Genomic DNA, 20605 nt, shown 5'->3' with positions numbered 1-20605 from the left:
TAATATATTAAAAAAGAGGAATATAGCCTTCGTGTATACGCAACAACAACAATTTCAGTATTAAAATACTACAAAGCTACGCAGATTATGTAATCGTGCCTCTAATTAAACTCCAAGGAATATTTTTTACATTTTTGTCTTTTTTTATATTTGATCATTTGAATATTAAAAGCACAACAAAATGCAGGTTTTAATTTTCAAATAAACAAATAAGTAAATAATTAAAAAAAATTTAAATTCTGTTTATAGTTACATTTAATGTTGTGGAAAGTCCACAAAACAAGTTACTTCCTGTCCCTTGAAGTTAATAAAATAAAAAAATTCACAGCTTGTCCTGTTCCTGAGAAACTCCAAAAACTGAACTCATCGATCAGAAGATATTTAGAGCTTCACACGATATATAACAAATCACTGACAGTTTATTTATTTATTTTAAATTTACGTCGATCGTCCACTGTTTAAGTCCCTGTGGTGACTAAACGATCGTGATTTATTCATTAGAACGTGAACGTTACTTAGACTTAGACTTAGATGTGCCGCACTAGCGTTGGAGCTGCTATTGTAGAAAATTCATCAACACCTTCTGACCAATCAGAATCGAGAATTCGGAAGTACTGTGGTGTGGTGTAAAAAAAACAACAACTGTAACGTACAAAACTAGGTTGTGGTGACAAAACCCTGCATATCACAAAGTGCACTAATTTCTTAATAACTAATGAAGCTCACATACTTTAAGGTCCAGCACTCTTTCATCAGCTCGTACATGGGCTCCGGGCAGCCGGGTGGACTCTCCATACGGCTACCGCTCTGGATGAAGGTGATCACCTCGGGACCCTTCATTTTCTGTACACGATTATAAATTTGTAAAAAGGTTTATAAGGTTTACAATCAACCTGAGCTGCTTGATAACTACATGATACTTCATCATGGTTTAAAGTATTAGCTTAAGATATACGAAAAAAAAAAATAACAATAAAAATAATAATAATAACAACAACAACAATAACAACAACAATAGTAATAATAATAATAACAATAACAAAACAATACTACTACTACTACTACTAATAATAACAACAATAACAACAACAATAATAATAACAATACTACTACTAATAATAACAACAATAACAACAACAACAACAACAATAAAAAATAATAATAATAACAATACTACTACTACTACTACTACTACTACTACTACTACTAATAATAATAATAATAATATTAAGAAGAAGAAGAAGAAGAACAAGGAACAATGAAAAAAATATCTCTGTGACATTTGTTTGTGAGTTAATATAGGAAAATACTTCCAAGGTTCAGGGACAAAATGACAAAATCTCCAGGCACTCTTTGGAGTTATTTGTTTATTTATTTAGAGGCACTTATACGATGGTATGTAAGTTATTTCTATCCCATTGTGACTTTGTCCCAGTGATTCCCCTCCCAGCCACCAGAGGTCTCTGTCTCCTCAACACTACTTGAGTTGTTCAGTCATATCCAGTTATTGTTCTCAAAATGTTTCTACCCAGAAACATGACATTCTCTGTATAATTTCAAACCCAACTACTTGGTTCACGTCATCATGTCAGCGATGTTGTTTTGATGATCCTGTCGTTGCTTTTGTCGATGTACAAATCTCATTAAACTAAACTAATCCACTCTTCATCACTGTGATTATGAGGAGGCATCTGTGACCTCGCGCTGTCTTGTTGATCTATATTCAATTCATTCTTCATCCTGTCCTATTCTGGGGTGCACAAACTTTTGCATTCAACTCTTTACAACAATAAAGTATATTAAAAAAAAAAACACACATCTTGTTAAATGCATTGCTTTTAGCCTTCAAGAGCTGGTCAAAGCCGTGTGCTGAAATCGTTCAATACGGTCATTCCATTCACGGGTCAGAGAACAACAAACGGCAAGATACGGACGCAAGAAACCGGAACGAGTGAACAAGTAAACGAGTCTCAGATTTCACGGCGAGAATAAGGGCCTTTTTACACCCGGTCACTTCGTGTGTTTTCTCTGATCCGATAGCTATCTGATTTGTTAAAACTGTTCCATTTACATTAGGCCACATAAACGCGTCTCGGCGAATCGGATATCGATCCGATCTTTCTACTCCCGCCCAAAATGCAAATATATTTGACCTCATTTCCGGGGGAATTGAAACGGAACACGCCTTGGTGTATGCGGTTTTCAGAATGCAATATAAAAGAAGACGAAAAAACTCGTCACGACGGTTATGCTACAAAAAACAGCGTTTACTGTTTGCTGCATTTTCGCTGGCGGCAGCAGCGCGTTTTAAGACCCGACGAGACGCCTGGGTGAAAGATCACCTGCGAGTGATGTACTTCCATTTGGGAGGAGTATAGCACTGACGTATGTGGCTTGAACAACCACATTCATTTACACCTGTCCAGTTTCACCTGAAATGCGTCCCAGACCACCTCCTGAAGGGGTTTGTACCATAGGATTTATATCTGTCTCTGAAAACGTTTCGGAGGGCATTTAGACCTGGTCTTTTTACCATCAGATAGATATCTGCTCACAGAAAACACATGAAGTGACCAGGTGTAAAAAGGCCCTCAGGGACGACAGAGACGCTGATCACAAACTAACACGAAACAGGTGCACACAAACATGTGGAGCTCATCGCCATGGAGATGGCGATGAGTGACAGTTAAGTTGTGTGTTATCGCGGTACGCTGATACAGTACGCAATCAGAACGTTATGATAAATACCTTGTAAGGTTTTCCTCCGTAGGAAAACGCCTCCCACATGGTGACCCCGAAGCTCCACACGTCACCTTTATTGGAGAACTTGTGGTAGTTGATGCACTCTGGAGCGTACCATTTTAGAGGCCATTTGCCTAACGTGCGTGCCTAAACACACACACACACACACACACAGATGCATAAACATGGATGTTTGTCTCAATTTTTCCACCAACACAGCACTTTGTGGTTTAAGGGGTTGCACCATGTATCGTTATGAAGATCAAGATCTTAATTTTTTCTTCATACAGTCTGAGCAGAGCTTCACCTTGTAATAATTATTGTCTGCGCCGAGCGCTTTGGAGAGGCCGAAGTCACTGATCTTGGCGTAATGTTGGTTGACCAGCAGCACGTTCCGAGCTGCCAAATCTCTATGCACGAAGTTCTTCTCCTCCAGATACCTCATCCCCAATGAGACCTGGTGCATCAGCTCCACCACGTTATCTACAGACACCTGATCTCTGACGGAACACACACAAATACACCATTAAAAAAATTAGTACAACCTATCCAACCCATCCACCCATTCATCCATCCATCAATGATTATCATACACAGGGTCATGGAGAACACAACGACTTTTTTAGAGGACTTGGAGGAAACCTTGGAGGAAACCTCTGAAGCATGAGGAGAACATGAAAACTCTGCTCACACAGGATGGAGACAGGATTCGAATTTTATTCCATTTCAAATAAATTGTCTTATTCTGCATGTATTTCTGGAATAAATCAGTGATGCAGCATGATGTTCTGGGAAAATAATCAACACTGGTATGGAGACATCACGTTGATGTTACCACAACAAAAGTTGGTTATTTTCCTTTTGATTATTCTTTGCTTGTCCTGCTAGAAATGGTTCAGTGATATTAAACATGTGCAGTAATATTGCCTGTAATAATGTGGAGCTTTTAGCTACCAAATGTTTGCCAAGAAGGAGAAGAAAGAAAGAAAGAAAGAAAGAAAGAAAGAAAGAAAGAAAGAAAGAAAGGATCAGAGGAAGGAGCAGTGGAAGATAAAAAGAAAGAAAGAAGGAAAAAAGAGAATGTTGAGGAAAGAAAGAAAGAAAGAAAGAAAGAAAGAAAGAAAGAAAGAAAGAAAGAAAGAAAGAAAGAAAGAAAGAATCAGAGGAAGGAGCAGTGGAAGATAAAAAGAAAGAAAGAAGGAAAAAAGAGAATGTTGAGGAAAGGAGAAGAAAGAAAAAAAGAAAGAAAGAAAGAAAGAAAGAAAGGAAAAAAGAAAGAAAGAAAGAAAGAAAGAAAGAAAGAAAGAAAGAAAGAAAGAAAGAAAGGATCAGAGGAAGGAGCAGTGGAAGATAAAAAGAAAGAAAAGAAAAAGAGAGAATGTTGAGGAAAGAAAGAAAGAAAGAAAGAAAGAAAGAAGGAAAGAAGGGAGAAGGAAAAGAAAATGGACGAGAGGGAAGAAGAAGAAGGAGCAGGAGTGAAAGGAGGAGGAGGAAGAGGAACAAGTAAAAAACTTGGAAGTAAAAGGAAAGATGATGAAAGGAGGTGAAGGAAAAGAATAAGAAAGATAAAGAGATGAAGAGAAGAAGAAAAAATGTAGAAAAAGAAGTTGTTGTTATTAGACCACGAGATGAAACGTAGTCAGTATTGATTAGAATTATGTGTTGATCCACTGATCCGTTCTTTACACTACTGAGGATCTGCTGAGGATTCTGGGAGAACCAGAGTGCATGTTTAAAAAAGGTCCTTCACACATGAGCTCGTCCTCACTTCCTGCTGGAGAGGAACTTGTTGAGCGGCCCGGCGGGTGCCATTTCCATCACCAGCATCAGCGCCTCGGCCTGGCACAGGCCGATCATGCGTACTATGTAGGGGTTGTCCAGCTGGTGCATGATCTCAGCCTCACGCATCATGTCGTCCTTCACCGCCTTCTCGTTCTCGCTCTTCAGGACCTTGATGGCTACGTCGATGTGTTTGCTGAAGAAGAAATAAAATGGCAGTAAACATCAGAGCCACATTCCTTTTTCCCCAAAGCTCTCCCAGACGAGTCCTCATCTTGTCGCTCACCTCTTCATCTTGTACACGCCTTTCTTCACGCAGCCGAAGTTTCCCGAGCCGAGCTCCACCTCGTCCACCATCAGCTTATCGCGCTTGATGAAAAGCGTCTTCTCCTTGAGCTCCTTGGGGTCGGCGTACGGGCTGAGGAACTCCTCGCTGTCCATCGGTAGAGCCTGACGGTTCGCCGGGTCAAAGGTCTTACACGCTCCGGGTACTGCAGATAATCGATAAAAACAAATGGAGCAACGTATAAAATGGAGGAGAAAGAGAAAAAGGAGGAGCAGGAGTAAAAATAAATTAAGAAGAAGAAGGAGAGGAGGAGGAGGAGGGGGAGAAGTGGAAGGAGCAGAAAGAGGGGAAGAGAGAGATAGAAATGGAAAGAGAATGTCGAGGAACAGATATAAGGAAGACGGAGGGAGGGAGGAGGAAAAGGAAAAAGTGGAGGATCACAAATAAAAAGAGAAGCAAACATGAAAGTAAAAGAAAAGATGATGGCAAAGGTGAAGGAGAACAAATGTCGAAGAAGAAGAAGAAGAAAGAGAAAGAGTGAAGGAGTGAAAGATAAGTGGAAGGAGCGGAAAGAGAAAGAGAAAACTGATGGAGAGAAAATGCAGGAAAAGAAAATGGAGAAAAGGAGAAAATGAGAAGAATAGAGGAGAATCAAACATGTAGGTAAAAGAAAGGATGCTGGAAGAGTTCAAGGAGAAAAAGTGGGGACGTGTTAACACACACTCACCTACAGGGGGCGGCGTGTAGCCGTTAGAGAAGACTCTCCTCTGGAAAACACATACACACACACACACACACACACACACACACACACACACACACACACACACAGAGTCAGTATGTATCACTCATTTATGGTAAAATCATAAGAAGAGATGACTGTGATACGCACCGGTCCAGGCACGGCTGGAGTCTCTGAGGGGACACACACACACACACACACACACACACACACACACACACACACACTTTAATGACTCACACAGCATCAGGCAGCTCAATGATTCATCAATAATCCTAATACCCCTCTCCTCACAACAAAACAGCTCTGTGTGTGTTAGTGTGTGTGTGTGTGTGTGTGTGTTCATATTCCTCAGCTAACTGAATAATTAGGAAGACCTTCATGACCTGATTCAGACATCTACTGTAGCATCACCTAGTTTGAAATAATACACGTAAAGAGAGAAGGCTAAAAAGAAGAAGAAGAGCTAGAGGAGGAGAAGGAGAAGGAGGGGTAAAAGAGGGAGAGGAAGAAGAAGAAGGTGGGGAAGAAGGAAAAGAAAAAGAAATAGCCGGGTGACAGAAATATATGAAGAAAAATTAGGGGGAGAAAAAGAAGAAGGAAGAAGAGAGGAAGGGGAGATGAAGAAGGAGGAGAGGAAAATGAATTAGTAGTAGAAGAAGAAGAAGAAGAAGAAGAAGAAGAAGAAGAGATGACAGGGTTATAAAAAGACTGATGGGGAAGAGAGAGAGAGAGATGAGGAGTAAAAGGAGGAGAGAAGATGAAAAAGAACAGGAGAAATAAATAAGAAGAAGACTATAGAAGAAGGAAGGAAGAAAAAAGAATAAGACAATGAAGAGAATCAGTTCATCAGTCAGTCAGGATTCAGATCAGTGAGACGGACGATTCTGATTTAACGTCTTTCACACTGCGTTTGGTTTGGAACCTTCATCAGAACCACACTGAAGTTCTGGATATGAAGATGGATGGAGGTGTGAAGTGTTGTGCTGTGAAACCGTGCACTTGTCTTACGGGTTGCGTGGTTCTGGTTGACGCAGGGTTCCCGTAGTAACGTCACCAGACCGTCGGGTTTCATTTTCAGATACTCAACCAGCTGCAACAGTCCAACCAACAGACAGGTTAAGAAACATCTGTCCCGCACTCACGGTGTAGAGCTGCAGCACACGTCTCACACACCACACGTCTCACACACCACACGTCTCACACACCACACTCACCTGCCACACCGTGTCGAACTTGGTTCCTTCTGGCATGGAGTATTTGCCTGATTTGTCATGAAGGATCTGGTAATGGTAGGCGGTTTTCCCGTACATCACCGACAAGGCGAAGGTGCCAGCTTCTTCTCGTTCTCTCACTCTGCAGAGAAGAAAGAACATCATGTCTGCTTCACATTCGAGTTAGTGAAATAAAAGTCTATAAATAAAACAAGGGCATGTTTTTGGGGTAAATGTCACTGCTGTGTTGCAGTTAATAGAGAGAAAGGGAAAAGGGATAGAGGAGGTATAATAAGGCTTATACGATATGATGAGGAGATGTTGGAGGAGAAGGAGGAGGAGGAGGAGGAGGAGGAGAAGAAGAAGGGTGAGAACATGACAGAGACGGGAGAGAGTAGATGGAGATGAGGAGGAAAAGAAGAAGAAGAAGAAGAAGAAGGAGGAGGAGGAGGAGGAGGAGAAAAAGGAAGACAAGGAAGAGGAGTAGGAAGAGGATGAGGAAGAGGAAGGGGACAATGGAAAAAGATGAAGAAATAACAGGTGAGAACATGACAGAGATTTAAGCACTTAGGAGAAGAAGAAGAAGAAGAAGAAGAACAACAACAACAACAACAACAAGAAGGAGGAGAAGGAGAAGAATAAGAAGGAGGAGCAGGAGGAGGAGAAAAAGTAGATGAAGTAGGAAGAGGAGGAGGAGGAGGAGGAGGAGAGTGAGGAGTAGAAAAAGAAAAATAGGAAGAACAAGGAGGAGAAGAAGAAGAAGAAGAAGAAGGAGGAGGAGGAGGAGGAGGAGGAAGGGGACAATAGGAAAAGATTGAGAAAGACAGACATTAAGACATGACATAATAGGCAGAGAGAGAGAAGAAGATCTGAATGTTCAGCTCTTTCCTCTCATTGTCCACAAGTAGTTTAATATTCTTATAATTCTCGTTTCTATAGCAACAGCTCGCGCAGTCATTTATACCGCGCTCAGGGAAGGAGTCTCCGGTGTCAGAGCTAAAGCTTAAACTTTACGTTTTCCGACAGGAAAAGTTTTTTTTCATGACGAGATGCTGAGATTATCAGCAGCACAAATCTACATTTAAATATTTGTATAAATCTGTATAACGATGTTTATTGTTGGCGCATTGGGTGAAAGTTTCCGACTGCGCTGCTTATTAACCGCCGCTGCTCAGGTTTCGCTACTTTTTCCATGACCAATTATAGCTTGTTGTGCACCGCAGCTCAGAGACGCTTTGTCGTTTAATCCTCGCTATAATTTCCCTTGTGTTGTGTCCCCTGACCCAGTGTAAAATTTCATGTAACCAAGAAACATCTCGGATTATTTTGATCGCTGACGGATCATCGTTTCCTTTATTTATTTAAGTATTATTATTATTAGTATTAGTATTATTAATAATAATAATAATAATAATAATAATAATAATAATAATAATAATAATGGGGGCACGGTGGCTTAGTGGTTAGCACGTTCGCCTCACACCTCCAGGGTTGGGGGTTCGATTCCCGCCTCCACCTTGTGTGTGTGGAGTTTGCATGTTCTCCCCGTGCCTCGGGGGTTTCCTCCGGGTACTCCGGTTTCCTCCCCCGGTCCAAAGACATGCATGGTAGGTTGATTGGCATCTCTGGAAAATTGTCCGTAGTGTGTGATTGTGTGAGTGAATGAGAGTGTGTGTGTGTGTGTGTGCCCTGCGATGGGTTGGCACTCCGTCCAGGGTGTATCCTGCCTTGATGCCCGATGACGCCTGAGATAGGCACAGGCTCCCCGTGACCCGAGGTAGTTCAGATAAGTGGTAGAAGATGAATGAATAATAATAATAATAATAATAATAATAATAATAATAATAATAATAATAATAATATTTATTTATTTATTTGTTTGTTTGTTTGTTTATGTATTTATATATATATATATATATATATATATATATATATATATATATATATATATATATATATATATATATATATATATATATATATAAATAAAATATATATATATATTTTTTTTTATTTCATCACTGTTATATATTTTCGGCAAAACTTCAAAAATCAAATAAATCCTGTAGGATTAAGGCACGTAGAAAACGCTATTGAGAAATTTTTGTGTCTGTGTTTTATTTTGGGTGAAAAAAGATTTAACTAAAAGTAAAGAAAAATCTCAAAGTAAAAAAACTCATTTAAAAGACTTAAAATCCAAAGATTAGGAGATTTGATTGGATAGTTGATTATTTTTTGTTCTTAATTGATTGGTGATTAATTTATGATAATCAGCATTTTTACAGTGACTGCTTTTTTTTTAGCTCACAGACAGAGTTTTTTCTACCCTTAATTTTAGCAGCAGTTTTTTTTTTTTTTAGTTTTTAGTTTTTTAGAAGGTCAGATATTTTGTGAGAACTCTTTCTGTCTCTGTTCTCTTTGCGTCTTCAGCACGTTTCATATAAACGCGAAAGTGTTTCAGAGGTTTCTGCTGAAATTTTCTGTGTGTTAAATGTTAACACTTTCGATCGGCACACACCGCTGTTGCTGTGAAGGATGGAGAGAAGATAAAGAAGGCTGAGACTCACAGGAACTTTCCGTCCGGCTGAGAGCCCGAGTAGAGTCGCCGCTCTCCCTCCTGACGATGGACTTTGCCGTGGTACCAAGGCATCTTCTCATGAGCCGTGGTGGCGATCAGCTTCTCCAACTGAGGAGCCTGACTGATGATGGCCTGCTCCATGGCTTCACCCTGAAAAACACACACGCAGTCAACACACTCATTTTCCCATTTGTACAACCAATATATTCATTTCAAATCATGAAATTTTTAATATTTAGACTGGGGGTCACGGTGGCTTAGTGGTTAGCACGTTCGCCTCACACCTCCAGGGTTGGGGGTTCGATTCCCACCTCCGCCTTGTGTGTGTGGAGTTTGCATGTTCTCCCTGTGCCTCGGGGGTTTCCTCCCCCGGTCCAAAGACATGCATGGTAGGTTGATTGGCATCTCTGGAAAATTGTCCGTAGTGTGTGAGTGAATGAGAGTGTGTGGAAGAAAATGAAAGAAGGTCCTGTCTCATGTGTTATGGGTTAACTGTGTCGTCGTCACCGTTGCCTCAGGCTCGGACGTTAGGGATAAATAGAAATCAAACTTTAAAATTAATTTCTATTCTGAATGTTTCTATTTCTGTAAAGCTTTTGTGAGACCATTTACATCGTTAAAAATTTCCTATAGAAATAAAAGTGAAAGTAAATTGAACAGTTTATACTTTCACTGAATGTTCTGGAACATCTTCAAGAGAAGTTCCTGTTATCTATGTTGTTTACATGCCTGCATTCTCTCTCTCTCTCTCTCTCTCTCTCTCTCTCTCTCTCTCTCTCACTCTTTCTCTCTCTCTCTTTTTCACAATTAACCCTTTTCCACAGTACACCTTCAAAATAAAATAATCGTCTTATGGGACGTTTTCAATCAGTTTAAACAAACAGATGATTTTCTCACCGTGAGTCTGATCTAAAACAAGTCAGGACTCTGTTGTCTTTCAGTGTGAGACGTGTGTTTGTTTGTTTTCAAACCCTGTTCTAGACATGACAACGACGTGAAGACATGGTGTGGAGGTTAAGGTCAGAGTGAAAGAACTCGAGTGTCCTGCACAGAGCCCTGACTCAACCCCAATGAACATCTTTGAGATGAACCAGAACTGGAGCCTCAACACCATCCCGACAGTCTGATCTCGCTATCGATCTCGGGACTAAATAAACACAAATTACCACAGCTACACTCTAACATTGATTGGAAATCTTTCTCAGAAGAGGAGAGTTGAGTTTATTATAACAGTAAAAAGAGAGAGGAATAAATCTGTAATGAGATGTTCAACAAGGACACATGGGTGTGATGGTCAGGGGTGCACAAACTTTTGACGATATAGTGTAGCGGTGTAATGGTCATAATAGTATAGTTCAATAATATATTGGCTGATTTGTGGATTTGATTAGAATAGCCTATGATGGGATTGCGTTCATTGAGCTTGGACCTTTAAGCTTTAACTCGCTCACCTCCAGGTTCCAGGTTTGCCGGACGTACTCGCGGAGCATGTTGTCCCTCAGGGCATCGAATACACCGGGTTTGATGAGCGTGTCTGCGGGGCGGAGGCACGGCTTCTTCAGCTGGCACACCAGACCGTCTGCGTCCTTGCTGTAGTACTCGCAGAGCTCAGCCGGGCCGCAGTGGGACTTTCCACCGGCGATGCAGTACGTCCCGTTCATCTGCTTCTCCACGGGGTAGTGATAGAACTCCAGGTTCCAGACGACAGACAGGACGTATCCTCCCAGGCTGCGCAGACACTGACGCAGCAGAAAGAGACCGTCACCCATTCCTGCCAGCTTCAGGTGCTGCTCGGCGTCCAAACGGCTGATGCTGCCGTAGAAGAAAGGCAGCTCGGCCGCGGGGTCGATCATGACGGAACCGGGTCACGAGCGTCTATAGTCTATAAGGAGAAAGATGAGATTTACGCCAGAGATCAGATGAAACTCACTCTCTCGCTCTCTCTCGAACAAAAAAAAAAGTTTAAACTTGAAAAGATTTCAGCCAAATTATAAGATGATCAAAAAAAAAGTTTATATTCAAGACGGAATCTGTGTAATGTTGAATTGCAACACTGGATCAAAGAAAGTGGTGAAAAAAATGATGGCTTGTTTATAATCGATTAAAGACAAAGAGAGACACGAGTTTGATTCTGTCACAGCAAAAGCTGCTATAACGATGAGGATATAACTAACTATCTCTAACTATCTCTCTCTGACTCACACACACACACACACACACACACACAAACACGTGCAGTTTTTCATGCCTCCTTTCCGTCTCACAACTCTTTCAGGACTGCAGCCAGATCACAGAAACATGGTTCTATCATCCACAGCTCATGTTCTTCACGCCGCAGGTTGCAGCGCTGAAGTGTTGCTCTCTCTGCAGAGTGCAGACACTCTTTAGTGCTGATCTGAGACCTGCGTCGCCGCAACAGGAAGCTGACACACACACACACACAAACACACAAACACATCCTTTCTCCACCTCCCTCCTTTCTGTTAATCTCATCATCTCCCCGTTCTCACAGGTGCTGACGTTTGCTCAAAATGTTCCTCTGTGACACACACAGACTTCTGTTTCACCCCAAAACAGGACTCGCTTTCTTACTGTTCTGTAATCAGATGCAGATAAACTCCATTCGACAGGGACGTGCCAAGAGGCAGAGCCTTGAAACAAGACGTCCAAAACAAAATATATCGACGTATATGTGCATAACCCTTTTTTCCTACATTAGTAATCAACTTACACTACGTTTACAATCAGTTTAAACAAACATGATTTTCTGACCAGGAGTCTGATCTAAAACGAGTCAGGACTCTGTTGTCTTTCAGTGTGAGACGTGTGTTTGTTTGTCCCTCTGTCGATAATCTTACACTGAATTTTAGTGTTGAAGATAAACACCTTCAGATTTTAGAGCCTTTTTAGATGAACAAACATTTGCAGCGTCTCAGAGAGCAGAAACGGGTTTGATATCGACATTTACTGTGAAGATACAAACATCTGTGTGGGAAAAAAAATAACCATTCATATATATCACCCTGAGTATTCTAGAGACATGACAAATCTTTAAATTCCTGAGTGCCTACTTTTATATGAGCTTCATATTAACACCACTGTGGAGTCAGACATGATAAAGACGTCCAATCATCAACCTGGACACAACTCTGTTGAGTTAGGTAAGTTTTCTTCATCTGTTGCTCCTATTACCTGTGGAGTGCCTCAAGGATCCATTTTAGGGCCACTTCTTTTTAATTTATATATGCGACCTTTGGGGGACATTATTAGGAGACACAATGTTTCATTTCATTTATATGCTGATGATACCCAGTTGTACATACCATTGAAAGCTGGCAATACCATTCAACCCTTATTGGCCTGCCTTGCGGACATCAAGAAATGGCTGTCCAATAGCTTTCTTCGACTAAATGAAAATAAAACGGAAGTAATCGTTTTTGGCCCCCCTATGTTGAGAAGTGGTCTTATAAATGAGCTTGGCAAGCATTTCCCCTCAGTCTCCTCCCAGGTTAGGATTCTTGGTGTCATTCTGGACTCTGAACTTTGCTTAACTAAGCAAATTAATACAGTTGTCAAGAAAAGTTTTTATCAGTTACGGATCATCTCGAGACTGAAATCTTTTTTAACTTTTAATGACCTGGAGAAAGTCATTCATGCTTTTATCACCTACCGCCTTGACTACTGTAATTCATTATATTTGGGTCTTCCTCAGTCATCCATTGCACGCTTACAGATGGTACACAATGCAGTTGCAAGACTTTTGACAGGGGGAAAAAAAACAGATCACATTACACCAATTTTAGCCTCTCTTCATTGGCTTCCTCTCTATTTTAGAATTCAATTTAAAATGTTGTTTGTTTTTAAAGCTCTTAATGGTCAAGCCCCATCTTATCTCACAGATCTTCTGATAGAGCTCTCTTGGTTGTCCCTCGTTCACGCTTAAAAACGAAGGGTGATAGGGCTTTTTCTATTGCGGCCCCCCGTCTCTGGAACCAACTTCCACTGGACATTCGCCTTGCACCTTCCAGTACAACTTTTAAAGTGAAGTTGAAAACATATTTTTATTCCCAGGCATTTTAATTGGATTTTTGTCTGTGTTCTATTGTTTTATTGTATCATCTGTTTTGTTTATTTTATGTTTATTTTTGACTTTGTTCAGCACTTTGGTCAGCTCTTCTGTGATAAATGTGCTACTGTATATAAATAAACTTTACTTACTTACTTACTTACTTACTTACTTACTATCCCTTCTTTATTAACTTTAATTATTCTATTTTGTGTAAAATCAGATGAAAACCATTCAAATCCCTCTTTTGTTGTTTTGTTTTTGTTGTTATAAACTGACCTGATTGAATAAAAACCAAGATATCAGAGTTTTAAAGTAGAGAGAAACTGGGATTAACTGCTACTGAGTCCGAGCCTTTAAAACCTAATCAATAACAAACGTCTTAGCGACTAAGCAAAGATTTTTGGAAAGTAAACTAACCTCAAATAGCTAGCGATGCAAATTAACATTGTGGTATACAAAATTATGTGTTATAGTCAGATATGGAAAGTGTTTTTTTTTTTAGTTTTTATATTCTATTAAAATTGCCATTTCCAATAAAGCTGGCTATTAGCTGCTAACGGTCGCCAGCTTAGCATATCTTAAATTTAGTTAGCTAGAAGGTTACATAAACAGTTACACTACGCATCGACTGTTTAACACACGTCACTGCAGAAAACCCACTACATTACATTTTCTTTAATAATATTTTTATAATTTATTTTTTTACCAGTAAAAAATTGTAGTGATACGCCTTTAAAAGCCATGTATAGAAAGACATGTATACAATTCAGATATACATCTATATGAAATAAAGCCACATTCATGACTCAATAAGGTTTGGGTTCTGACCTCGAAGGTGAATTTGATTCGAATTTTAAGCATTAATACTGTTACCTTTTCTTCTTTTTTCAGTCCTTCGCTCCTTATCAGACAGTTTCCTCTCTCTGTCTGCTCCATCACTTCGGTATTTATGATACATACTTTCCACTGTGTGGGAGGTGGACAGGTCACAGTATGACAGTCTATAGGAAGCTTTTTCTCAAAGCTAAGCGATCTTGTAAGAAGAGAAAACAGCGTCGTGTTGGATCTGAATATATTTTTTTGCTATAGATAATGGCTACGGTTGCAGCTAGCAGGTGTACCCCTCTACCATTTGTATACTTCCAGCATTGCTTGTGTGTTTTACCACAGTTTCCTGGACAAAATCACACACACACACACACACACACACACACACACACACACACACACCTGCCCACAGTCCTAAAGAGGACATCGGTAGAGCGGAAGACCCTTAGACACACAAAGACACATATGCTACAGTCAAAGCCACACCAGACCACAGCAAAGTGATCATACACATACAGCCAGGTAACAAAGGTGTGGTGGAGAGCGAACAAGAAAAGTACTTTAAACCGCCGATCCACTGCACAAAGCCGCAATAATGCTTTATGAACCTAGCAGGCCTGGGATTTGAACTCACAACTGTTTTGTGACTTAATTAATTAGCTACAACTCCTTACTGCTAGGTCCAGGCTGTGGCTGTGGTGGTGTGTGAATGACAACCTTTAACATGTTGAGGTTCAAATAGTTCTAATAATAAAAACATTCCTGCTAGGCAAAGATGTCTACATAAGCAGTAAGTCTAACTAGCATGAAAGTGCGCTTGCTGGGATGGATGTTTGATTAGAATTAAAGTTGACTAACTGGGCCTAAAACTTTAACGGTCTAAGTGTGAGGCTCTACGTTTCATAGCCTAAAACGATAGCACCGAAAAGTGCTAAATAATTAGCATAGCTGCTCATGTTTATGCTAGGTTTATGCTGTGGTGATGTGTGTACTTTCAAGACGATAAAGTGGACGGAAATTGGTTCAATTCTGAAAAGAAATACAACTGGAAAATATGGCTAGTTAGTAACTGAGGCTAGCAATAAGGACATGCAGAGACACAGAAACAGTAGAAAATGATCACAAAAGTCAACATTTACCTCAGATTATTAATTAAAAAATAATTCCAGCCAACAAGTAGGTTGTTTTTTTTGTGCCTCTGTGTGCACCGCCGTCATGGACAATGTTATAATAGCAGTGTCTCAGTAACTCGATGACTAGCACTTTGTTAGTCACATATTTAGATTCATTTAAAAAAAAAATCTCCATTTGAACTTAAACTCAATCAAAACCCTCATTTTTTTTTTGTTTTTGTTTTTTTTCCAGGTTTCTGGGAGGATCATATCTTTAAACTCAACATTTTTTGTTAGCTAAATCCATTTTGGGAGTTTCCAGAAAGAATGTTGAGGTGACAAGAAAGCGAGACTCCTTCCTGTTTCTGTTCTGGATGCATGAGTGAGAACGAATCATGTAACTGAGGACAATCCTACGCTCTTCAGATAAGTCTCATCTTAGTTTAAAAACTAAAAAGTCACGTCATTGAAGCTTCAAGGTATTAAAGATAACAGATAATCCCAGGCTTTGCTTCGGATTCTGTTCGAGAAAAAAAAAAAAAAAAAAAAAAAGCATTTCCTTAGCATTCTATGCTAACACAACTACATGCTTCACAAAATAAGCATTAATACAGAACATTTCAACTCATTGTTACAAATCAGTCAAAATACATTACAGTACATGAGGTACAATGTGAGAAACCGAGCACGTTTTGTTTTTTATCTTTATCACATTTTAAAAATTCTCTGAGAGAAAAGTGAAAGATAAGTTAAGCAACACTGTGATTACGAGAAGAAAATGGCCTAAGACGTGACCTTTGACCATGAGTCGGGGAAATAATCCAACCTTAAGGGTTCATATCAATAAATCTGACGTTTTGAGAGACATACTGTAGTATTGTGTGTGTGGGTGTGTGTGTTAATTCTTAACACATATATAACTTGAAGTGAGTCATACTCTATGAAAATACTATATAAATTTGCAAACTCACCATCACACATGAAATGGATGCCCTTTTTTTTCGCTAAGGTCACTCGATTAGCTGTTAATGTATCTAAACGCAAGTCATATGTTCGTTAAGGGTTACTGTATGTATTTGTTTATCAGAATGAATCATTTTTTAGAGGTTAGTGTGTGTTTAGTTGTGTAGCATACAGTAGTACAGTCTAGTAAAGCGTTAGATCTGAAAGCTGCAGTAAATATACACATAAATAATTAAAAAAGATAAAAAAAAATAGCTTGAGTGGTCGTACTTCCAAATTTCTTAATTTTTTTTTCTTCTTTAACAACTGACATTGTTAAAATCAAACAAAGCAGCTTATTAGCATATTTACAAAAATGATGAGGATATTAATTTTAAATTCATCCCAAATGAGCAAACCAAAGAGCGAGGATGATGAGGAAAAACTCCCTGATGTGATATGAGGAAGAAAGAGGACTCAAAAAAAAACAAAAAAAAAAAACGTCCTGTATAGCGTGATTGTAAATTATTTCTCTTCTCTACTGTAGAGATGAAAAGTGCAGTCGTGAAACCAGGAAGTCTAGAAGATCAGCATCAAATACTGAATTCATGACAAACTTAAACTTGAGTGAAAACCGTCGTGTTGAAGTTAACAGAGCAGATGTTCAGTGACTTCAGTGTAAAACCGTGCACATATTTTACCTTCCCCTTCATATGTGTGTAAATTTCATGCTAGTTGAGAAGCTAACATAAGAGTCATCTTGCTAACTTGCTAGCAGTACGTGTGCCTGGATGTTCCATTTTCTTTTTACATTACCCCAGGATTCACGCTGTACTCAGACACCGCGTGTGAACAGCATCATATGTTATTTACTTCACAACCGATTTAATCTTTATCCTAAAAGTGAATGGAAATTATTTTCTTTCAGCCTACACTGGAAAACAAAACACACAATTTTCTTCATGATTTTTTTCCCCCAAAGATGTACAAGACCATTAGAGCGTCTGACCCTGGGCCTTTTCAAATGTTCTCTTTATGTTGCGCTTGTCGTTTATTTTCCACAAACAGCTTTTAGCCCATACTTAGCTGGTCCCATGGGTCCGCTGAAATATCACGAGCGTTTTGAGCCGAGACAGGCCTGGATTCCCGCCACTGACCTCCTGTTGCTTTTCGTGCATGTTTATAACTCTGTTTTTGCTCTGAACACTGTAATATTTGCTGATCTCAACTCTCAAAATGCTTTTGCAGATAAGAAGTGTGGTTTTGTTTTCTTTTTCCTTTAAGAGATGACTGACGTATTTAATTATCACAACGTTCTTTTTACTGCTGGGTCAAACGCAGGCTCAACTGTTAGCAGGTTCATTCAGGTCGCAGGATTTTAACGACTGCTGCGGTGGGGCCCAAACATGTCAGCTTCTCCGAACACGAGTGTGTTCGAATCGTTGCTCTATAAATAAATCTCCAGCTCTGAGGTCGCAGCTGAGCTCGCTGCTTTCTTGTGGTCAATAACACGGTACATGATCACGGCGGCTGTGAACGCAAACGGTGTTTATTACTCTAAAGCTTACAAACATTTTTGAGAGGATAATTTAATTATGCGAATTCGCATTATTTATTAATGCATTTAAACAAGCAATAAATCATTTTCTTCTCCTTCTGTACAATAAAGCCGTTTTCTCATCTTAGTGTATGTTTAACGATCTGCTCTGAGCTCCGTTATATTTTGTTGGAAAAATTTTTTTTTTTAAATTTTCTTGTAACATGATGCGTTTTATAGCAAAATTTAGATGAACTCTAAATAAATAGACACGTCTTCCTTTCTCCTTGTTATTACTGACCTATCGAATTTCTTCCTCGTAACTGGACTGTTCCTGTAACACAGATTCTCTTTCTCACTTATTTAGCATTTAACAATTTAGAGTCGATTGATGCTGACGTATAAAAATGGAGATCTCAAAAATGTTATCACACACGTACACGTGTAAAGTGTCAAGAAACATATTTTAGCTAGTTTCAGGCGTAAACATATGTGTTAGCGAGCTTATATGTTTCTTAGCGTAAACATACTGTAGAAGTGCAAATCAGATGACATTACAGACAAAAATGACACGATGAGGTGAATAGATCTCATCACGGTACACAAATCCTCAGCTGAAATAGTAATGCTTGATTGTTCTTCTTAAGGGTCTTTTTTATACCAGCATGTTACATGAGTATGTATTTAATGGAGCTTGCAAAGCTTTTCCAGATAAGAATATTTAAATTCAGCTCAAATCAAAATGGAAATGTGATGCTAAAATTTTTAAGTGTCATTATTTCAGGTTATTTCTTTGTTATTCACTTGGTGAAAAGAAATCCAGCATAAATACACCAGCTACATCAGACAAAAGAAAGACCCCATGATTGCCGTCAGAGGTCTTTTGTTACTGCGACATGGCCCGAGTTCACCCGAAACAAGACAAAAAACCCTCGACTCATGTTGAACAACGCTGTCAAACATTCTTGTCTGGCAGCAATTGTTTTAGTTCTTTACTTGGCGTGGGATTAACTCACATCTGTCAGTTTAACAACCTTCCTAGTCTCGCTCACCTCATTTACACACACTCGCTTAAACCCTGACGCTTAGCTCAGCCCTGGAACATTTGTGATGAAATCTGCCGAGAACCAGACAAGAACATCCATCTGTCATGGAGAACAGATGAAAAAGGGAAAATGATCCCAGTGAGCACTCACCAAGGCCAGGAGGTTCCAGAAAAGGAGAGAAAGAGATGGAGAGAGTGAGGAGCGTAGCCCAAATCAACCGTCAGTGACAAACTTGTACAGTCTGAGGAGGTGAGGAACTCTGATCTGGCTTGATGTATGACATCTGTGTTTGCCAAGCACTACTGTGTGTGTGTGTGTGTGTGTGTGCGTGTGTGTGTGTGTGGCTGTCTCTACAAATGCAGGTGAACGATGTGGGCTGTTAGACTCCCCTTTTAATGTTTCTTCAATTCTCAGAAACACAGAACGTACTGCAGCTCAATCAGCGCAGTGCAGCGTGGCTTCTGGCAGCAGGCGGTGTGTATCGTGTTTACAATATAAAAGCACTTCATATTTCTTTCAGTGAAATGTACTACAGTGGCAGAAGCTTAGTCAAAAATGTGTCATATATTGATGCGTTGCGCGAAAAAATCGTCTAGCAGTTATTATTACTATATAAACAGCACAGAACAATTAAAAAAAGAAGAAAAAAAGAAAAAATGCATTGAAACACACAGAGCTGGAATCAAATGGACTCCATAACACACTGCTTCAGGTCAGAGGGTCCAGAGATGCTGTCACACTTCTCACACAACTGCAGTTATGTCTATGTTCAAAAGTTTATTTATTTCCTTTTTTTTTATTATTTTTTTTTTTTTTGCTTATTTCCACATACAGTGATGGAGCATGTCGCATTGCTGTCTCACAGCTCCCACGTTCCTGCGCATGTTCCTGGCTTGTGGCTGTCCTCCAGGTTTCCTCCTGTGTCCTAGAAACATGGCACTGGGTGGACTGGCTGTGATAAACTGGCCCATAAGTGTGTATGAGTGTATGAATGCAACACTTGTGAATGGTGCGTCCCATACAGGGTGTGTTCCCCATCTGACAAATATTTTTGCTAGTTTCCTGGTTAACTCACTATTTTCCACCGAAGCACGTGATGACAAGATTGTACAACACAGAACAAGCATACTTATTCAGTCTGAGACAACTTTTGTTGGATGTCACTTGTGTAGGAGGAGCTGAATCGGGTCTGACGCCAGCTGCTGGACTTTAGTTTTGAGTCCACGTGTGTTGGAGGAGGTGGAACTGGTAAGACTCAACCCATTGTACTGATCTGATTCCATGTCCTTGACATTTTGGTTAAACACTGCCCATGTAGGAGGAGCTGGATCAGGTCTGACTCCACCCCCTGGACATTTAGTTATTCTCTACTCATGTAGGAGGAGCTGGATCAGGTCTGACTCCACCCCCTGGACATTTAGTTATTCTCCACTCATGTAGGAGGAGCTGGATCAGGTCTGACTCCACCCCCTGGACATTTTGTTATAATCCACTCATGTAGGAGGAGCTGTTTCAGGTCTGACTCCACCCCCTGGACATTTAGTTATTCTCTACTCATGTAGGAGGAGCTGGATCAGGTCTGACTCCACCCCCTGGACATTTAGTTATTCTCTACTCATGTAGGAGGAGCTGGATCAGGTCTGACTCCACCCCCTGGACATTTAGTTATTCTCCACTCATGTAGGAGGAGCTGGATCAGGTCTGACTCCACCCCCTGGACATTTTGTTAT

General features: G+C 39.9%; 1 protein-coding gene across 2 annotated transcripts in view; it reads right to left on the bottom strand.

The window, feature by feature from the left end:
* The window catches only part of LOC132853268 (tyrosine-protein kinase ZAP-70), a 21955-nt gene extending 2702 nt beyond the window's left edge, over positions 1–19253 (bottom strand). The window contains exons 1-12 of one of the 2 annotated variants that reach the window (XM_060880848.1): positions 19026–19253; positions 10793–11223; positions 9331–9491; positions 6767–6905; positions 6561–6642; positions 5700–5722; positions 5535–5574; positions 4808–5012; positions 4511–4717; positions 3050–3242; positions 2749–2889; positions 731–843 (exon numbers count right to left, since the gene is read on the bottom strand). In XM_060880848.1, the coding sequence (XP_060736831.1) occupies positions 731–843; positions 2749–2889; positions 3050–3242; positions 4511–4717; positions 4808–5012; positions 5535–5574; positions 5700–5722; positions 6561–6642; positions 6767–6905; positions 9331–9491; positions 10793–11194 (1706 nt within the window). In that variant the 5' untranslated portion in view covers positions 11195–11223; positions 19026–19253. Of the gene's footprint in view, positions 1–730; positions 844–2748; positions 2890–3049; positions 3243–4510; positions 4718–4807; positions 5013–5534; positions 5575–5699; positions 5723–6560; positions 6643–6766; positions 6906–9330; positions 9492–10792; positions 11224–11589; positions 11705–19025 lie in introns of those variants that run through there. The other variant, XM_060880849.1, reaches the window with a different exon arrangement.
* Positions 19254–20605: the final 1352 nt, after the last annotated feature.

Source organism: Tachysurus vachellii, chromosome 11 (assembly GCF_030014155.1).
Source record: "Tachysurus vachellii isolate PV-2020 chromosome 11, HZAU_Pvac_v1, whole genome shotgun sequence".
Lineage (NCBI taxonomy): Eukaryota > Metazoa > Chordata > Actinopteri > Siluriformes > Bagridae > Tachysurus > Tachysurus vachellii.
The sequence above is the reverse complement of the archived record's forward strand: the minus strand, read 5'-3'. Positions and strand labels throughout refer to the sequence as shown.